Source organism: Lissotriton vulgaris, chromosome 12, assembly GCF_964263255.1.
Source record: "Lissotriton vulgaris chromosome 12, aLisVul1.2, whole genome shotgun sequence".
Lineage (NCBI taxonomy): Eukaryota > Metazoa > Chordata > Amphibia > Caudata > Salamandridae > Lissotriton > Lissotriton vulgaris.
The window spans coordinates 390,062,051-390,079,217 of NC_141700.1; the positions used below are offsets into that span (position 1 = coordinate 390,062,051).

A 17,167-nucleotide genomic window follows, 5' to 3' on the forward strand; every position below is an offset into this window, starting at 1 on the left:
TGCTCTCGGAGCACTCCCAGGCTGCCTGCCCCTGTGCTCACTCTCTCGCTCTTCGCTCTGCTGCTCCAGCCTGGCGCAGGCTGGAAGTGAAATGCGGCACTGGCTGCTGCTGCTCCTTTTTTTTTTTTTTTTTGGGAGACTCCAAAAGGATCTTTGTTCTCTTTCATGTGCCGCCCGAGCCCAATAGCAGGAGCAGAGGCTTGCCTGCAAGTGGTCTAATCTCAATGAGGTGTCAATCAAGCTCCCTGGTGGGAGAAGGCAGCTCTTTTGTGCCCGCCTCTGTCTTGGGAAGACGAGAGGAGGAAAACACTTGATCGGGGGAACACAAGGGGGACTGCGCCGCGGACTCGACCCGGATTCTGTATTTTTGGCGTTCTTTTTTTGGGCATGATTTTGTATTTTTGCTTACGGGGAATCGGAAGGAAGGGAGCCCGGATGGATTACTGAAAAAAATCAGAGGGAAAGGAAAGCGAAGGGATCCCCGGATCCCCGACTGCATCACCCACCGCAGAGGCGTCCAATGATTCTCAACTGCGAACCAATGCAGAGAAATGGGGAAACTTCATTCCAAGCATGGTCAGTGTTTTTTTTCTCGTTTTACCAGCCTTCTCCCTTGCCTTTCATCATGCCATGCATGCAGTAAACCGAGTTTAACTTTACCCCTTATCTTTTTTGTTTTGCATATCTCACCCACTACCCCTTCTTCCACGGACCTGATGCGCAGCTGCTGTGTGCAAACCCAGAGAAAGTCCTGAAGGTACGACATCTATATTATTCCCCCCAATCGCCCCCTCTGCTCGGCAAACTTTTCTTTTTGCTTGGGATAGTTTGAAATTCTTTTTTTTCGTGTCAGCCTCAAACCCCCACCCCTGTCCTCGTTTTAAAGACACTATTTCCTACGCTGGCTCCCCGCTTGTCAAAGTTGTGACATGGGTCATTTCACATGTAAACGCTGGCCAAGCTGTACCGTTTTCTCAGGAGGAAGGAGCCCGTGGTCATGGGAACTTGCACCCAATGTGTGTGACCACATTACTAGCATTATCCTGGCAATCATTTTAAATGTATTTTTTCTACATTGTATAGTTTATCCACTTTTTAAAACTTTTACACTGAATGCATTTGTCCAGAATAGTTTTGAGCAGTAGCGGACCCATATGCATTTCTTAAAGTGAATGGTGACTAGCGAGTTGAGCGTTGGTCCGTTGAGAGCCGCGGGGTCTGCAGCTGGGGGGGCCACGGTGCGCTGCTGTGTTTCTGCTCTCATGGTCTAGCTCACCGAAGCCCTGAAGTGCCTGTCTCGTTGTTTCCTCGCAGGGGACAGTTTTGCGGTGAACGCCTGCCTGGCTCGCAAGGGGATCGAAGACTGGATGGTGAAGCAGAAATGTTCGGGCAGTGGGGGCTCCTCGGGACCCCAGAACCAGGTCTGTCGTCATAAGGCTGGCTGCGCGTTCCACCACTCCAGGGTACGTAGGGGCGAACACACGCCACCCCCCCCATTCTTTCAGTCAATATTGCGTCTGTGTTTGCGCGGACCTTCAAAAGCCAGCGTGCGCTTACAGTGGGCTGCCGAAGCAACTTTGCCTAAAGTTGTCAGGCAAAAAAAGTATTTCTAAACTCCTGTGTAACCCATTTCGTCCTAAGCAGCGCTTTATATTGTAGAGCATCTCCTGGTTATCAGCATATGCACTTAGGGACTCTGATAAAGAGTTTTGGCACACTCTTTAAAACTTTCCTACAGCGACACCGTATACCATGTGGATGGTGATTTAGTGGACCTCGGTGCCTTTCCTAGGGCAGTACCGCCATTTCAGTATGTGGAGCAGGTTGCGTGACTGAAAAAAACATGCCTACGTGTTGCAGTTTGATACTCTTGAACTGGAGGGAGTCCTCGTTTTGTGGCAACTTATTTAGTATAAACATAATGTTTTCTCTTAGCAAATATTAGTATTTCTCATTATGGTGCACATACACGGGCAATACGATTCTTCCCCTCTTGCGCACCACATCTGTCTAGAGTGTGTGGGAAGTTTTCTCTCTCGCGCGCGGGCTACCCCTGCCCCGCCTCCCAGTTTCTGTCCTGGTACGCTGTGGGGTTCGTTGAAGTGGGGGAGGGGGCAAGCTGGGCTCCTTTCAGGATGCTGGTGGCTCGAGCCCCCCCACCCCTCTCTCTTTGCCCTCCGTGATGTGTGTGCTTTTTTCTGCACGCAAATACACTCTGACAGGGCACCCATTAACTTGCAGTTTTAGATTAGACTATTAGCAGAGCGATTAGAAAAGAAACAGTTTTAGATGGATATTGGTTTCAACAAACAGTGGTTGCCAAGTGTATATTCCGCCCGCAGGAAGGGCTGCGCCTTGAAACTCGGGACTTTTGTTGTAATGGCTATTTACTGTTTTTTTTTTTTTTTGCTTTCCATGGGGCACCATGGGCCCTAGTGCAAACAGCAGGAAATGGGGCCTCCACCTCCTTGTGCGAGAACAAAAAATAGTGACAATTGACGTTAGATGGGCACTAATTACACCCCAGAGCCCCGGTGCCACTGCACCTGCTGTACCAAGAACAGCTACGTACCTATTTGCTTCGCCAGCCTCGAAGTATTAGGAGCTTTCTCAACATTTTAACGTGGCAGTTAGTTTCGCCCAGTGTGCCGTGTTGTCAAGCCAGACTGTGCCATATTGTCAAGTGTGTTGCTGCCGTGTTGTTCAGTACAGTGTCTTTCTGTCTAGTCTCGCACCTGCCTGTGCACTGTGGAGCGGTTTTTCCTGACTAGTGCCACATAACATGGGGTGCAGTCTAGTGTTATGTTTTAGTTACATTTCTTGTTGCCTACTGTGGTTCCGTATTACCTAGTTTTGTACCACACTGTTTAGTCTGGTGCCATATTGACCAGTGTGGCACCATTGGGGTACCCAAAGTGGTGTCATTTTGTCTAGTGTGGTGTCATGTTGCTAAACGTGGTGTCATATCATCCATTGCTGGGCCATGGCATTTTGTGTGGTGACGTTTTGTCTATTGTGGTGTCCTTCTGTCTAGTGTGATGCTGTGCTGTTCATTGTGATGCCATGTTAACCAAAGTTGTGTAATGTTGCTTAATATGATGCCATCACGTTTCCCACTGTGGCTTCATACTTTCTTGTGTAATGTCCATGTTGTGTTGTGCATTGTGGCACCATGTGCTATGTTGTCCAAAGCAATGCTATAATATGGATCTCTGGTATGCTGCCATGTTGTCTAGTGTTGTGTTGTCTTGTGTGGTATCATGTTGTCTAGTGTGATGGCATTGTATTAGGCCATGTTGTTCAGCACAGTACCATGTTATATGTTGTCCTGTGTTGTGATGTTGTGTAGTCCTCTGTGGAGCTGCCCTGGTGTACTCACTGTGGTACCACACTGCACAGTGTTATGTCAGGTTTTCTAATATTCCGTTCTGTTTATTAATGTGATGTCTTATTGTCTGTTGTGGTGCCATGTTGTTAAGCGCAGTGCCACCATCCAGTGTGGTGTTACCGCAGTGCCATGCTCTGGTGTCGTGTTGTTAAGTGCAGTGCCACCATCCAGTGTGGTGTTACCGCAGTGCCATGCTCTGGTGTCCTGTTGTTCAGTGCAGTGCCACCATGCAGTCCAGTGTGGTGTGACTGCAGTGCCATGCCATGCTGTGGTGTTGTTCAGCGCAGTGCCACCATGCAGTGTGGTGAGACTGCTGTGGCATGCTGTGGTGTTATGTTGTTCAGTGCAGTGCACCATGCAGTCCAATGTGGTGTGACCACAGTGTCATGCTGTGGTGTCTTGTTGTTCGGTGCAGTGCCACCATGCAGTCCAGTGTGGTGTGACTGCAGTGCCATGCTGCGGTATTGTGTTGTATAGTGCAGTGCCAACATGCAGTGTGTTGTGATCACAGGGGCATGCTCTGGTGTCGTGTTGTTCAGTGCAGTGCCACCATCCAGTGTGGTGTGACCGCAGTACCATGCTCTGGTGTCCTGTTGTTCAGTGCAGTGCCACCATGCAGTCCAGTGTGGTGTGACTGCAGTACGATGCTTTGGTGTCGTGTTGTGTGCACCATGCAGTCCAGTGTGGTGTGACCACAGTGCCATGCTCTGGTGTCGTGTTGATCAGTGCAGTGCCACTGTGCAGTGTGGTGTGACCGCAGTGCCATGCTCTGGTGTGATGTTGTTCAGTGCAGTGCACCATGCAGTCCAGTGTGGTGTGACTGCAGTGCCATGCTGTGGTGTCGTGTTGTTCAGTGCAGTGCCACCATGCAGTGTGTTGTGACCACAGTGCCATGCTCTGGTGTCGTGTTGTTAAGTGCAGTGCCACCATCCAGTGTGGTGTTACCGCAGTGCCATGCTCTGGTGTCGTGTTGTTAAGTGCAGTGCCACCATCCAGTGTGGTGTTACCGCAGTGCCATGCTCTGGTGTCCTGTTGTTCAGTGCAGTGCCACCATGCAGTCCAGTGTGGTGTGACTGCAGTGCCATGCCATGCTGTGGTGTTGTTCAGCGCAGTGCCACCATGCAGTGTGGTGAGACTGCAGTGCCATGCTGTGGTGTTGTGTTGTTCAGCGCAGTGCCTCCATGCAGTGTGGTGAGACTGCAGTGCCATGCTGTGGTGTCGTGTTGTTCAGGGCAGTGCCACAATGCAGTGTTGTGTGACCACAGTGCCATGCTCTGGTGTTGTGTTGTTCAGTGCCACCATGCAGTGTGGTGAGACTGTAGTGCCATGCTCTGGTGTCGTGTTGTTCAGTGCAGTGCCACAATGCAGTGTTGTGTGACCTCAGTGCCATGCTTGGTGTCGTGTTGCCCTGTCAGTGAAGTCGTTCGTCACTCTTTGTCTAACATCTGCTCTCTGTCACTCTCTACCTCAGAACTGGCGGGGGCGGGAAGATTGCTTTTCCTTTAAAGCTTGTTTTTGGTTCCTGGCGCCTTTTGAACCGGAGGGAGCCGTGAGTGATAATTAGAGAGTGTCTTCCCGCTGCCAGGACGCCTGGCCGCTGCACGTGTAACTTGAGCCTCCGAGCCCCGAGTCCCTGCTCCAGTGTCTGCCTCGGAGCCTTCAGAAGGGCCTCTTTTATAGCTGAAAAAGTTCAGGAAAAGATTTTGAAGCTGCATCTGGGCTAAGCAGCGCAGAGGTGCGGACCCCCGCGCCCCGCGGCTGCACATCTACACCGCAGAGTCTGCGGAGCAACTGAACTAAACATTTCTGAAAGTGGGCGAGCAGGGCCTCCGTAGCAAGCTAGAGAACTGGTCCCAGTCGCCTAGTTTTGCAGTAAAAGCCAACCACGGATAGAAGTGGGTTCCTAATAACCCCGTGTCTCGGTGCCACCGCACCTGCTGCACCATTGACAGCCGTGCCCCTGATTTCACACGGAACAATGGTTGTGTTAGTATGGCATGCACACACTTGGGTGCGCTGAAAGTGCAAACACAGCCAGGTGGAGATCAAACCGTCCAAGATGGAGATCTAACCGTCCAAGACACTCTTAACCAGAGGAGGGGCACTGCTGTGGTCTGTGGTGCTCCCCTGTCCATGTCAAGCAACACACCCAAACACCAACCTCCTCCCCCCCCCCGCCCCCCCCCCGCCCGCGTTGGTTCCAGCCTCCATTCCTCTGTTATACCATGATGTCTCTGCAGCGAAAGACCCTTCAAGTGTAGAGTGAGACTGCATGATATAATCTACACTAACTTGCATTTAGCAATGACCTCAGGCAGTAAACCTGCCAAGCCATCCATCCAGGAATCAAGAAGCATTGGCAAAGCCAATCGGTCTGGCTTTAATGTGCAACACATATAAACACAAACATTCTCAAATCTTATTTCCCTGCATGACATGCCGAAATGCTGTTATCACATTAAAGCCTGCCCTACTGGCTTTGCCAGTGCTGTGGAAAAGTATCATATAAAATTAATAACTTTTTGAATTGAATACATATCAAAGATAAATAATTTATTATGAAAACACAGTCTGATGATTGAGTGCCCTTCTCAGATTTAAAATAGTCCCTCCTGCAGTCCAGTGGAAGTGCTCCCTGGAAGAAGGAATGATACACCCAAAATCCAATAGCATACAGTAAACGAGTTGGTCCTCTGGGCGGAGCCAACCTCCATTCTATGCACATATTAAAGAATTGGTAGCAGTAGGTCAGCAGACTGCTGTACTGTCAAAGTAGGTTTAAAAACAGCGCTCAAGAAGTATCTCCTGCTACTGGAAGACAAAGGATAATTAGCACCTGGTATATCCTTAAAATGTTGTAAATGTGTAGATTTTGCCCATTGTTTTATATTAGCTAAAGTTATGTATTAAGAAGTGCGCCTTCGCTGTCTGTTTTCCCACTACAGGCCAATGATCTTTAACAATAAATCTAAAGTTGGTGTTTGTCCAACCACCTATCGGCCTACTATTTTGTGTACCTCTACTTTTCTGTAGTACTTGTTCAACATGTTATGTCTGCTGAATAAAGAACGTAATAAGTAAGAAGGGGGTCGCCGGAGAGGCTGGAGTTGGGGAGTCTGTTAACCGAGGATCATCATACAGTTACCCCTGAATGGTGGCTCACCCTTACTGAATCTCTGGCTGCAAAGTTTTGTGACTTTAAAAAGGCCAGGCAAAACGGAACACGCAACAGCTATATCTGCCAACCCATTTCGTCCCAAAAACACGCAAGGCTTGGACTGCTAACCACACCAGTGGTGCAAACCATGTCAAATATGGTTGTCTTTTGATCTTAAGTTGACATTCTACATCATGGTGTATTCTGTTTTCACCATGACCAGCAGAACATTGCATTATGTTATGGGGGATTGGTGACGTGGGGTGTTACAGAACCATTGTTTTCTTATTTGCATTGATTGGCTGAACACTAAGTTTGAGTTTGAGTGTGACTTTTGTTTTCTTGAGCCCATAAGTTCTTTTTAGTTTGGAGTCTACCTTTCAGCTGAACCTGCTTTCCGCGTATTTACATAAAAGACAGCGAGGAATTGGTGCCTCTAAGTCCTAGTTTATCTGTCTAATTTTTACAATATTGTTTTTCCCACGTTGGTGTGGGGGGCTTTTGTGTCGTTCTTTGGTTTATTTTCTGCACGCTGATGGCTGTTATCGTCTTGGTGCTTTTAACTTCAAACAGTTGGTTGTTGAATCTGCTGAGTAGAAAAGCGAACTGTTTTCACAACCTCCCGCATCCAAGACCCTTTGATTATTTGTATTTATTTATTTATTTTCCCTCTTTCTGTGAAGGGAGACAGCTACGTGCTTCTCAGAGCAGCACAACACATGGCAAAGTGTGAGGACCCCGATAGGCGCAAAGTCTGGCTGTTGACTTGGGGGCCGGTTTTCCTGCCCCATTTTATAGGCGCAGCTGTCCAGTTTTGTGGTGAGCTTTCAAAAGCAGTTTTTGCCGGGTGCCCAGGAGTTGTGCACGACCCCGCTCCCGACCCTCAAAAAAAAGGAACTATTTTGAAGGTTTTCACACCAAGTGTCTGCAGGGAAAGAACAAAGCGCTGTTTCGCTTGGTTGCGTTTTCTGACACCCCCACTGGAGTACCTGACGAGTGTTAAATGCACCAGTGATCCGAGAAGGGGCTGTTTGTGCTGCGTCGGTGAGAGGTGCAGGCGCACACATTAAACGCAGCCCATGCAGGCCGCTTTGTTGCATGGTTTCAGGAAAGGCGTTGACCTCAGTAGCCCATGGGCCGGGGGGGCCCGCGGGAGGGCTGCGCGCGCTGAAAATGTTTTGTTAGCCCTGGTTTGGAATGAGGGGCTTTCTCAGACTAACATGCAGCGTGGGAGCGCAGCTTAACTTCTGCTTCATGTGGAGCAAAGGCTGCCTGGTAACCTCCAACAGGGGGTACATACTTTGAAACCGTCGCCCCTCTACTGAAAAAGAAAAATAATCCCTTAGAAAGAGCCGCGAGTGTGACTTTCATGAAAAAAAACCACAAACTGGGCCCAAGTGAATGCTTCACCATTTATTACCGTGACTCATGGGCACATGGCACTGGACAGGCAGGATTCGCGGACTTTACTCGTGGTGAAGCAGCAATAAGGCCGGAGACCACACAGGCTGTCACCTTAAGTGTACTCTGGGAAGTGGGAGGGTGAATCTTACCTGTCAAAGGAAAAAGAAAATGTGCCTGTATTCATTGGTCAGGCTCCCTGTTAATCACTCCGGGTTCAGCAAAGGACAGTGTGCCTCACGCCTCAGGCCCAGCCTGATAAACAAGGCTAGTCTTCTGTGGAAGAAAGCCTGCTAGTCTCTCAGTAGCATTCTCATTCTGTGGACCTCATGGTGTACATGTCACTCCAGCATTAGACGTTACTATCACTAGTCAGTTGTGAGGCAGTATCAGTCTGAAGTCATGTAGGTGGCATCCGCCTGCTGTGAGCTTGTTGCCCTGGGCCTGCCCTGCATCCATATTATATTATGTGGTGGTATTGCTCTGCTTTTATGGAACCGGTACCCATATGCTGCTATGAAGGCTCGATCACTCTGATGGACAGGAGTATGATCAGTCTGCTTTTTTAGGTGGCACGATCAAGCCTGCCAAATGTTATGTGATGTTATATCCATTTATAACGCGCTCGGATACTTGTGAGTGTCCTGACACGATGCCAGAGTGGTGCAAGAAGAATCTATCAAGCAAAGAAATGAGTCTTAAATTTCCTTTTGAACACAGCTGGGTCCTGGATGGACAGCAAGGCAAGGGGGTGGGCGTTCCAGGCCACACTTGCCTTCACCACAAAAGAGCTGCCAGCTAGCCTCTGGAACTTAAAGCACGGGACCCGAGCAAACGAAGGGACATGGATCGGATTGCTCACGAAAGGAACATAAAAAGAGAAGAGCCTCTGAAGATAAAGGGGGCCATAACTGTGGAGAGCAGGATGTGCCAGAACCAGAGATTTAAACTTGAACCTGTCCGCCACAGGCAGCCAATGAAGAGAGCGCAGTTGGAGAACCCCACTATTCCTAGCCAAAATGCCCAATACCAGTCTGGCCACCGTATTCTGAACCACCTGTAGTTTTTTAAGCAGGTAGCCATGCATGCCAACATAGAGGGCATTGGCATAAAATAATCGAGACAAGATCAGAGCACACATGACAGTTTCTCTGATCATGAACAGGATCCGCCTGCTGTATTTAGTATCAGTCTGCTCTCAAAGGGGAATTACCCCTGCTGTTTATTGGGCAGTGAGTGCTTGCTGTTAAGGTGCTAGTATAATTCTGCTACACACAAGGAAGACTTTGTGTTTGACATAGTAGTTCAAGCACTCTTCCATGGGACCGTGTCAGCCTCTTGTGTTGGGTAGCCTCTTTTAACACTACCGCTCTTCCGGTGTTGGGTAGCCTCTTTTAACAGTACCGCTCTACCGGTGTTGGGTAGCCTCTTTTAACAGCACTGCTCTTCCGGAGTTGGGTAGCCTCTTTTAACAGTACCGCTCTTCCAGTGTTGGGTAGCCTCTTTTAACAGCACCGATCTTCCGGTGTTGGGTAGCCTCTTTTAACAGCACCGATCTTTAACATTACCGCTCTACCGGTGTTGGGTAGCCTCTTTTAACAGTACCACTCTACCGGTGTTGGGTAGCCTCTTTTAACAGCACCGATCTTCCGGTGTTGGGTAGCCTCTTTTAACACTACCGCTCTTCCGGTGTTGGGTAGCCTCTTTTAACAGTACCACTCTACCGGTGTTGGGTAGCCTCTTTTAACAGCACTGCTCTTCCGGTGTTGGGTAGCCTCTTTTAACACTACCGCTCTTCCGGTGTTGGGTAGCCTCTTTTAACAGTACCACTCTACCGGTGTTGGGTAGCCTCTTTTAACAGCACTGCTCTTCCGGTGTTGGGTAGCCTCTTTTAATATTACAGCTCTTCCGGAGTTGGGTAGCCTCTTTTAACAGTACCGCTCTTCCAGTGTTGGGTAGCCTCTTTTAACAGCACCGATCTTCCGGTGTTGGGTAGCCTCTTTTAACAGCACCGATCTTTAACATTACCGCTCTACCGGTGTTGGGTAGCCTCTTTTAACAGTACCACTCTACCGGTGTTGGGTAGCCTCTTTTAACAGCACCGATCTTCCGGTGTTGGGTAGCCTCTTTTAACAGTACCGCTCTTCCAGTGTTGGGTAGCCTCTTTTAACAGCACCGATCGTACGGTGTTGGGTAGCCTCTTTTAACAGCACCGATCTTTAACATTACCGCTCTACCGGTGTTGGGTAGCCTCTTTTAACTGTACCGCTCTTCCAGTGTAGGGTAGCCTCTTTTACCAGCACCGATCTTCCGGTGTTGGGTAGCCTCTTTTAACAGTACGGCTCTTCCAGTATTGGGTAGATATCACTAAGCTGTTGTACAGTCGCATCACTCTGCTGTTATTGAGTAACAGAACTCTATTGTTATTTGGCATTATCAGTTATTATAGGGTTGATGTCTCTCTCCTGTAATTGGTGGTATCAGTCTGGTGTCATGGGGCAGTATCAATCTGTGGGGTTTGTCTGTTGTTATTGGTGGGATTCCAGCCAGCTGTTTTCGGGGTGACATGGGTATCCTATTAAGGTTATGCTGTTAGCCTGCTCTTTTGGCAGATATATTTGTTTGCTCATATGGAGCAGCACAGCCCCCAGTTATGGGGAGGTATATGTCTATTTTATGCAATAACGTTAATCTTCTGTTCTTGAGGCAGTATTTTGTGAGGTGGGCCATTTGCTGCTATGGCGTTAGTATCACACTGCTGCTATTAATCCCCAGATATAGGTTTTTACTTTTAATGCCTGTTTTAGGCTACTATCAATCTCCAATAATAGAGGCAGGACCAACCTACTGTTTGGGATCTTAATATTGCGCTCCTGTTTATTGGTGATTATCATTCGCTATTTTGAGGGCAATATCTGTTGCGTGTTGTGGAGGCAGCATTGATGTATTGTTTTCTTCTGCTTTAGGGGAAATAACAGTTTACTGATTTTGGAGGTAACTATCATCTCATCTTATTGAGTTGATATGACTGATATGGGATGGTATCAATCTTCTGTTATGGCAGTCTGTCGGTCTGTAATTACAGAGAAGCATTAGTGTTCTGTGATTGCTGTGTTTCAGGGCCACAACAGTCTTCTAGTGTATGGTGACATGAGCCACCACGGGAAGCCTTTTATGATTGGGTGGCATCAATATGCGGCTATGAGGTTTGTGTCAGACTTCTGGTGCGTCGGTGAGATTATCACGGTAAACATCCTTTACCACGCGGATTTTACTACGCGTGGCCTTTACAACACGTCCATTACAACGCAAGTCGTTACCACGACTTGCGCTGGAGGGCACTAAAGGATTACAAATAGTAAATTTACTATCCCAACACCTTCCCTAGGGTCCACGGGGACTAGTGTTAAAATAGTAAATTATACTATTCGAAATCCGCGCCCCCAACGCAAGTCGTGGTAAGGACTTGCATTGTAAGGGATGCGGTGTAAAGGGATGCGTTGTGATGGTACGCGTTGTATCGTCATACATCCGATTATCACAGTTACTGTGGCAATGTCAGACCTTTGTTATGGGGTGAGGCACAGCTGACCTTTACCCACGGATGGTGATCAGTCTGTTAGTATGAGAGTGATATCAGCCTAATTATATGGGGGTGGTTGCAATTTGATGGCATCAACTGGCAGCAGTCTGCTTTTATGGGGGCACTTTCACCCTGGCGATATAATGGAAGAATATACGATGTTATATCGTGGTGTGAACACCGCAATACCTTTACAACGCAAGTCGTTACGACTTGCGCTGGAGGGCGTTGGACTTAGGAATAGTATGATTTACTATTCCAACTCCAGCCTATGTACAGTAGGGAAGGTCTTGGAATAGTAAATCATACTATTCCTTAGCTGAGAGCGCCATCCAGCGCATGTCATTTTGTATTTGTAATGCCCGCGTTGTAAAAGGTATTGTGGTGTGAACACCGCGATGTAACAAATGTTTCCCATAATGGAATATTGCCACTGTGCCATTTGGGGACAGTGTTCCTGCACTGTTAAAATGGAGTAGATTGAGACTGATGTAATGGAAAGTGTAACAATATAATGCTATGGGGGCAGCATCATTGTTACAGCACTGGGAACATTGTGTGAGTGTTTGGTGGGAACAGCACTACTATGTTGCTATGATGGGGACAGGATCCGTCTGCTGTTTTACAGTCTCAGTATAACTCTGTGGTCATAACTGATACAGCATCACTCTGTAACAGGACAGTATCAGTCTGTTATTACAAAGGCAGTATTACTCTTCCCTATAATGGGTAGAGTATCAGCCTCATGTTATGGGGACAGTATCACACTGCTGCTCAAAAGCAACAACATCAGTCTGCTGCTATGACGTTGATATGATTAATGCGCTCTTGTAGAAGAGGTGTCCATCTGCTATGAAGGCGAAGGTTTCACGCCGCTTCTAATGGAACGACATGATGGTGGCTCTTTGGGGCAGGGGCTCGTTGGCATGCTGATGTATGTCTGCACATGTCAGTGTGCTGTAAGAGAGCTGATGGAATACCATTTACCAGGTAGAGCCAAGTGTAACAGCTGTTAATGCAGAGAGTTTCACTTAGCTATAAAGACAGCAGATGCATATATGCCCCCCGAGAAGGGACAAATCTTTTGATCAAAATCTGTGTCTAAATGTGATCTTCAAACTGTTCACAAATGATGAGCGGTGTGTTGCATAATGTGTAATAAGATGTGAAACTACACCTGAAACCTCAGGGTGTGCCACTCTGAAAACACTTGCCATGTATTCATGCGCAAAGGCACTCTCCCTTGACTCCCGGTAGGGGGCACTCACAAGGAACAATGGATGCTTGACTCCTGGTCTCTGGGGCCCTCTTCAGCTGGTTGGTTCATTGTCCCCCTCTGTCCTTCGAACAATGTGAGGTTTCTGTTTTTTTTTCTAATTTCCTCCACTTAGTACCAGGTGTTCGCTGCACAGATGGCTCCCTTGTCAGGAGTAATTCAACCTTAATTCCCACGGAAGCTGTTTTGACATTGAAATCCTCCTATTTAAGCAGCCACACTATATACTTCTAATTAAAGCAACATTTATGAATGACTAACCCAATAATAGACGATCGGATCCTGAGATTTTTGACAGCATGAACCGTTAGCTTGTGTTTCATTTCATTAGAATGTTTCTCGTATTTGTTACATAAAACAAAACATGTCCGTCTTTGAAAAAGGACCACATAGTGCTTTAAGTACAATCCACTTAAAGACATTGCATCGTCATGGTAGGACAGTCCCACTTTTCGTGCAAGGGCGAGCGAAGAGGTGGAGTTTTAACTTGGTTTTCATTTTGTTAGACCTCTTTTCGTGTTTGTTACAAAAAACAATATATACCAGTCTTTGAAAGCGGGCCACGCAGTGCTTCATATAAAATGGATACACTGAGTCGATATTGCAAGGATGCAGAGATGTCCTCTGCCTTTGGTGGGACAATACTACTTATTGTGCAAGGGGGGGGGGAGGGGTGAAGAGGTGGAGTTTTGGTGTTAAGCATGCTCCCTCTGAGGCTAGATAACAGCTACCAGCTGGTCCACCCTAAGGTGGACCTCTTGTGCAACTGAATATTTTCCTTGGAAATTAGATCTGCCCTCTCTGCCTTTGCTGCTGGACTAATCCTTCACTTGATTACACAGGCCAGACTGACACTGCTTAGAAAAAATAGTCCTTCTTCTATTTCTATTTCGCGTGATGTGAGCAGGATGTACCAGGTAGGGTAGACCTGGCCAGCTAAATAGCCATGTGGGTCTAAGTAGACCCCCTTGGCTGAGAGGACCAATGCCTCAATTTAGCCAATTAGTGTGAGCTAACAGGGCTCCATTGGAACACTATTGGGACTGTCACCACCCACTCCAACAGGGAGGGTTATTTTAGGTAACTCTTGCAACTGGAACATATCACATAGGTACAAAATCTAACCCTGAATTGTTTTGTAATGAGGTCACACCAGTTGCTGCCATTAGAAAAGTCACAACTCAAAGCTCATTCTGTTGTGTTTTTTTCCCTTTGTAATATCCTCCATGTTCACAGTTGTCTTCTAGACTTTGTTCAGTCCACTAATGTTACTCCGCATCTGAAAAAAGCAGTTGCAATCCCTATAGGTGAAAAAGGCGAGACCAACTGACTTCGACAATGCTTGTTTATATTGATTTTGAGTCACGCACAAGTGAATTCTGGTCTGTGTAGTCCTTTGATTTCGACATGTATTTTCTTCTCTGCGTCTCATTTGAAAAAATCTTAAGTCCAATATGGGTCATTGCTAGGTTCACTGACATTGGTCCAGCTCAAGTCCTACTCGGTTGGACACACACATATCACTTTTTTGTTTCCCATATGAGCACTAGAATCATTACTACAAAGTGGGTCTCAGAGCAGGGAAGAAGGAATTTGAAGTTTAGAGATGAAGTCCCATAAGTAAAACAGGACGGCCTCGCCTAAAGGTGGTTCCAAAGAGTAACCAGACACATTATTGCATTGTAATGAAAACAATCACTGCAGTGTGGATACATTTTGTTGAAAAGGTTGGAAGATGGTTTAATTGGGATTGGTATAATGCCACTCGTATTGGACCTTAGCGCGGTCCGGTATTAGATGCCTTTCCACCGGAGGTTCTAAGTCATTTTGTGGCGCTATGCTTTGGATATTGTCCACTGCGCTCCCTCCGAAACTGCAGCGTACCAGATGTGGTGTCGGCTGATGCATTCAGTTCCTATATATACATGGATAATCTGCAATCATGTTGGTTTGTTGGGTAACAATACCGTTCATACTGAGCTATACAGGTGTGATTTTGTGGTTGCAAAGTGGGATCGGAAGCCATTACCAATTGTGTAGACAATACTTACGTTGGGAGTAGGATCGTTACCCTTGTGTTTCATGACAGTCTGAGAATAGCGTTGTTGGCTAAGTGGCCAGTCTGATCTGTGTTGGTTGTGTGGTGATGTCAGAAAAGTTAATTGGTGTTAATGTGCCTCCTTGTGACTGTCAATATCAGACTGGCTCAAGGTTCCTCTCCAAAAGATGCTGTGCCTAATCATACGGTAGTTCATCCCCACATTGTGCTGTACACCACAGAAAGTCAGTGCAAATCTCGTTATAGGAAGGAACAAGGTGAACCATCAAGCCTATAGCAATAGCACATGAATGTGAAAAATATCAAAAGAAACGTCACCAAACCTCCACTAGACTTACTGATGCAAACCTCTACATTTGGTGTAGAGGAATTAAAAAAGCCAGCGTTCATTTTCTCATAGTCTCCATATAAAGTCCAAGAGTTGAGACAGATGTTTACTCTATAATGCATTTAAGAGGCATGGCTTAGCGCCCTCCACCCCACCTCCAAGATGAACCTTCAAATATTATCTCGACCTACAAAGAATTAAGGGGGTTTGTTTCTGTTCCATGTTTGGGCTAAACACTGTAATGCGAGGGGCAGGAGTAAACCCTGGAACCGCAGAGTAAGCACCACCTTATGGGGTTAAGCCGTCAAAGGGAATATGGCTGTGGTTTTATGTTATTATGTTCACTTTGTGGTAAAACCAAGTCTCTTCTGAAGTAGATGTCTTAGAAAGACCTGGTTCTAGGTCACAAGAGGAACTGCAGGTACAATGGCGCCTAAGTGAAAAATTAGGCTTTTCCCAAGCAGTGTGAGGAGATCAGATACACAGTTATTCTTGGCATACTCGAAACCAGGGTTGTATAACATAGAACTAGGAAAGCCGAATCCATGATCATGATATCGGCATGGGATAAGCTGAAGTATACTAAATGTACATGAAAATCATAACTAGAGTCAGTGGTTAGCCTAAAATTCAGTTTGTGGGTGTTTCCCTCCTTACCTTCATAGGAGAACCCTTCCCCTAAATGCTGTTTGTGTTAGAGTGCCTAAGAGTACCATACATTAGATTTCCTACTTTATATGAATGTTTCTTCAAAACGCTTTCTGCATTACGAAATACTCCACATTCTCTGAGAAATGTGTTTGTGGCAATTTATAAAGTTGCACAACACTTATCAGTGTGTATTTTGGGATATGATTGGCCGCCCAGAGACCAACCAGAATGATATAAGCACAGAGTCCAGGAATGACTGGCTACCAGGCTGTAAATAGGAACTGGGGCAACAAAATGCCGGTTTGCAGGGCTCTTCATCTTTAGTTTGCTTTTCAAACAGTTTCTCTCCCTAGGCAGACTGAAAAAAAGTCAGCTTCAATTCTTTCAGTAGTTTCACCCACTTCTAGATATGAGAACACATACTGAAAGAAAGGGGAATTAACCAGGTTCATGAGAGGTTTTAGGATGAAGAAGAAAAGCCATCATTCATTGTCTGATGTTAGAGATGGTTCTCACTGACCCAAGTAACCAGAGATAGTTCAACTAACTTATACCAGATCAATCAGATGGTATCTCTGCCATCTCTCACCTAATCAGTTGAAGATGCTTTTGCCACTGGAGAATTCTGTCCCTTGATAAGTCAGCCTATACAAGGACAGGTAACTAGGCCTTATTTTACAAATGTATTTACCTGTCCATGGCTTCTTGGGGCATGCATGGGGCATAACACCCCATCGACCACCTCTAATGCTGTTAACATTTGCAGGAGTGGATGGAGTAAACCTCCGTTTTTTCAATTTTCCTTAAACTTCCATTAACAAAACTCTAAAGCAAAATTGTTTAAAATAACGTTCATTGCCAGGCCAGCTCCTAAAACGATTATATATGTGGTAAAAAAATAAGGCCCGTTTTGCCCAATGAATTGAATTCATCTCCGCAAAAAAGTATGACGCTTTGAGTAGATGAGGCTCATCTCGAAATCTAATTTGATGTTCCATATTTGTAATCTTTACTCTTTTTTTGCAGTTTTTCTAATAACCAAAGACTATTAGTATGCTTTACTAGCGACCATGACTCATTTTTACATTTCTTTTTTTTACCTTTTGTGGGGAAAGATTAGGGCCGACTATAAATTAGGGGTGTGAAATTTAACACACTCCGCCTAATTATAAATTGATATGATTTTCTAATTCCTATTTTTCTGTGGGTTGGAAAATCATACCTAATTTTTCAGTGTGAATCTTTTCTGGATTTACACGCTGTGCATTATTCCGCTATCAAGTGGTTGAGTCCGAAATTCTTGTAAAAAACCTTCATTTTGTGA

The 17,167-nt window shown here is 46.3% G+C and overlaps 1 protein-coding gene across 3 annotated transcripts in view; it reads left to right on the forward strand.

Annotated features, from left to right (window-relative positions):
- The first annotated feature begins 217 nt into the window (after positions 1 to 217).
- Positions 218 to 17,167, forward strand: part of NKD1 (NKD inhibitor of Wnt signaling pathway 1) — a 215,500-nt gene continuing 198,550 nt past the window's right edge. The window contains exons 1-3 of one of the 3 annotated variants that reach the window (XM_086945151.1): positions 218 to 576; positions 725 to 757; positions 1,315 to 1,463. In XM_086945151.1, the coding sequence (XP_086801277.1) occupies positions 552 to 576; positions 725 to 757; positions 1,315 to 1,463 (207 nt within the window). In that variant the 5' untranslated portion in view covers positions 218 to 551. The remainder of the gene's footprint in view (positions 577 to 724; positions 758 to 1,314; positions 1,464 to 17,167) is intronic. The other 2 variants (XM_086945153.1, XM_086945152.1) reach the window with 2 other exon arrangements.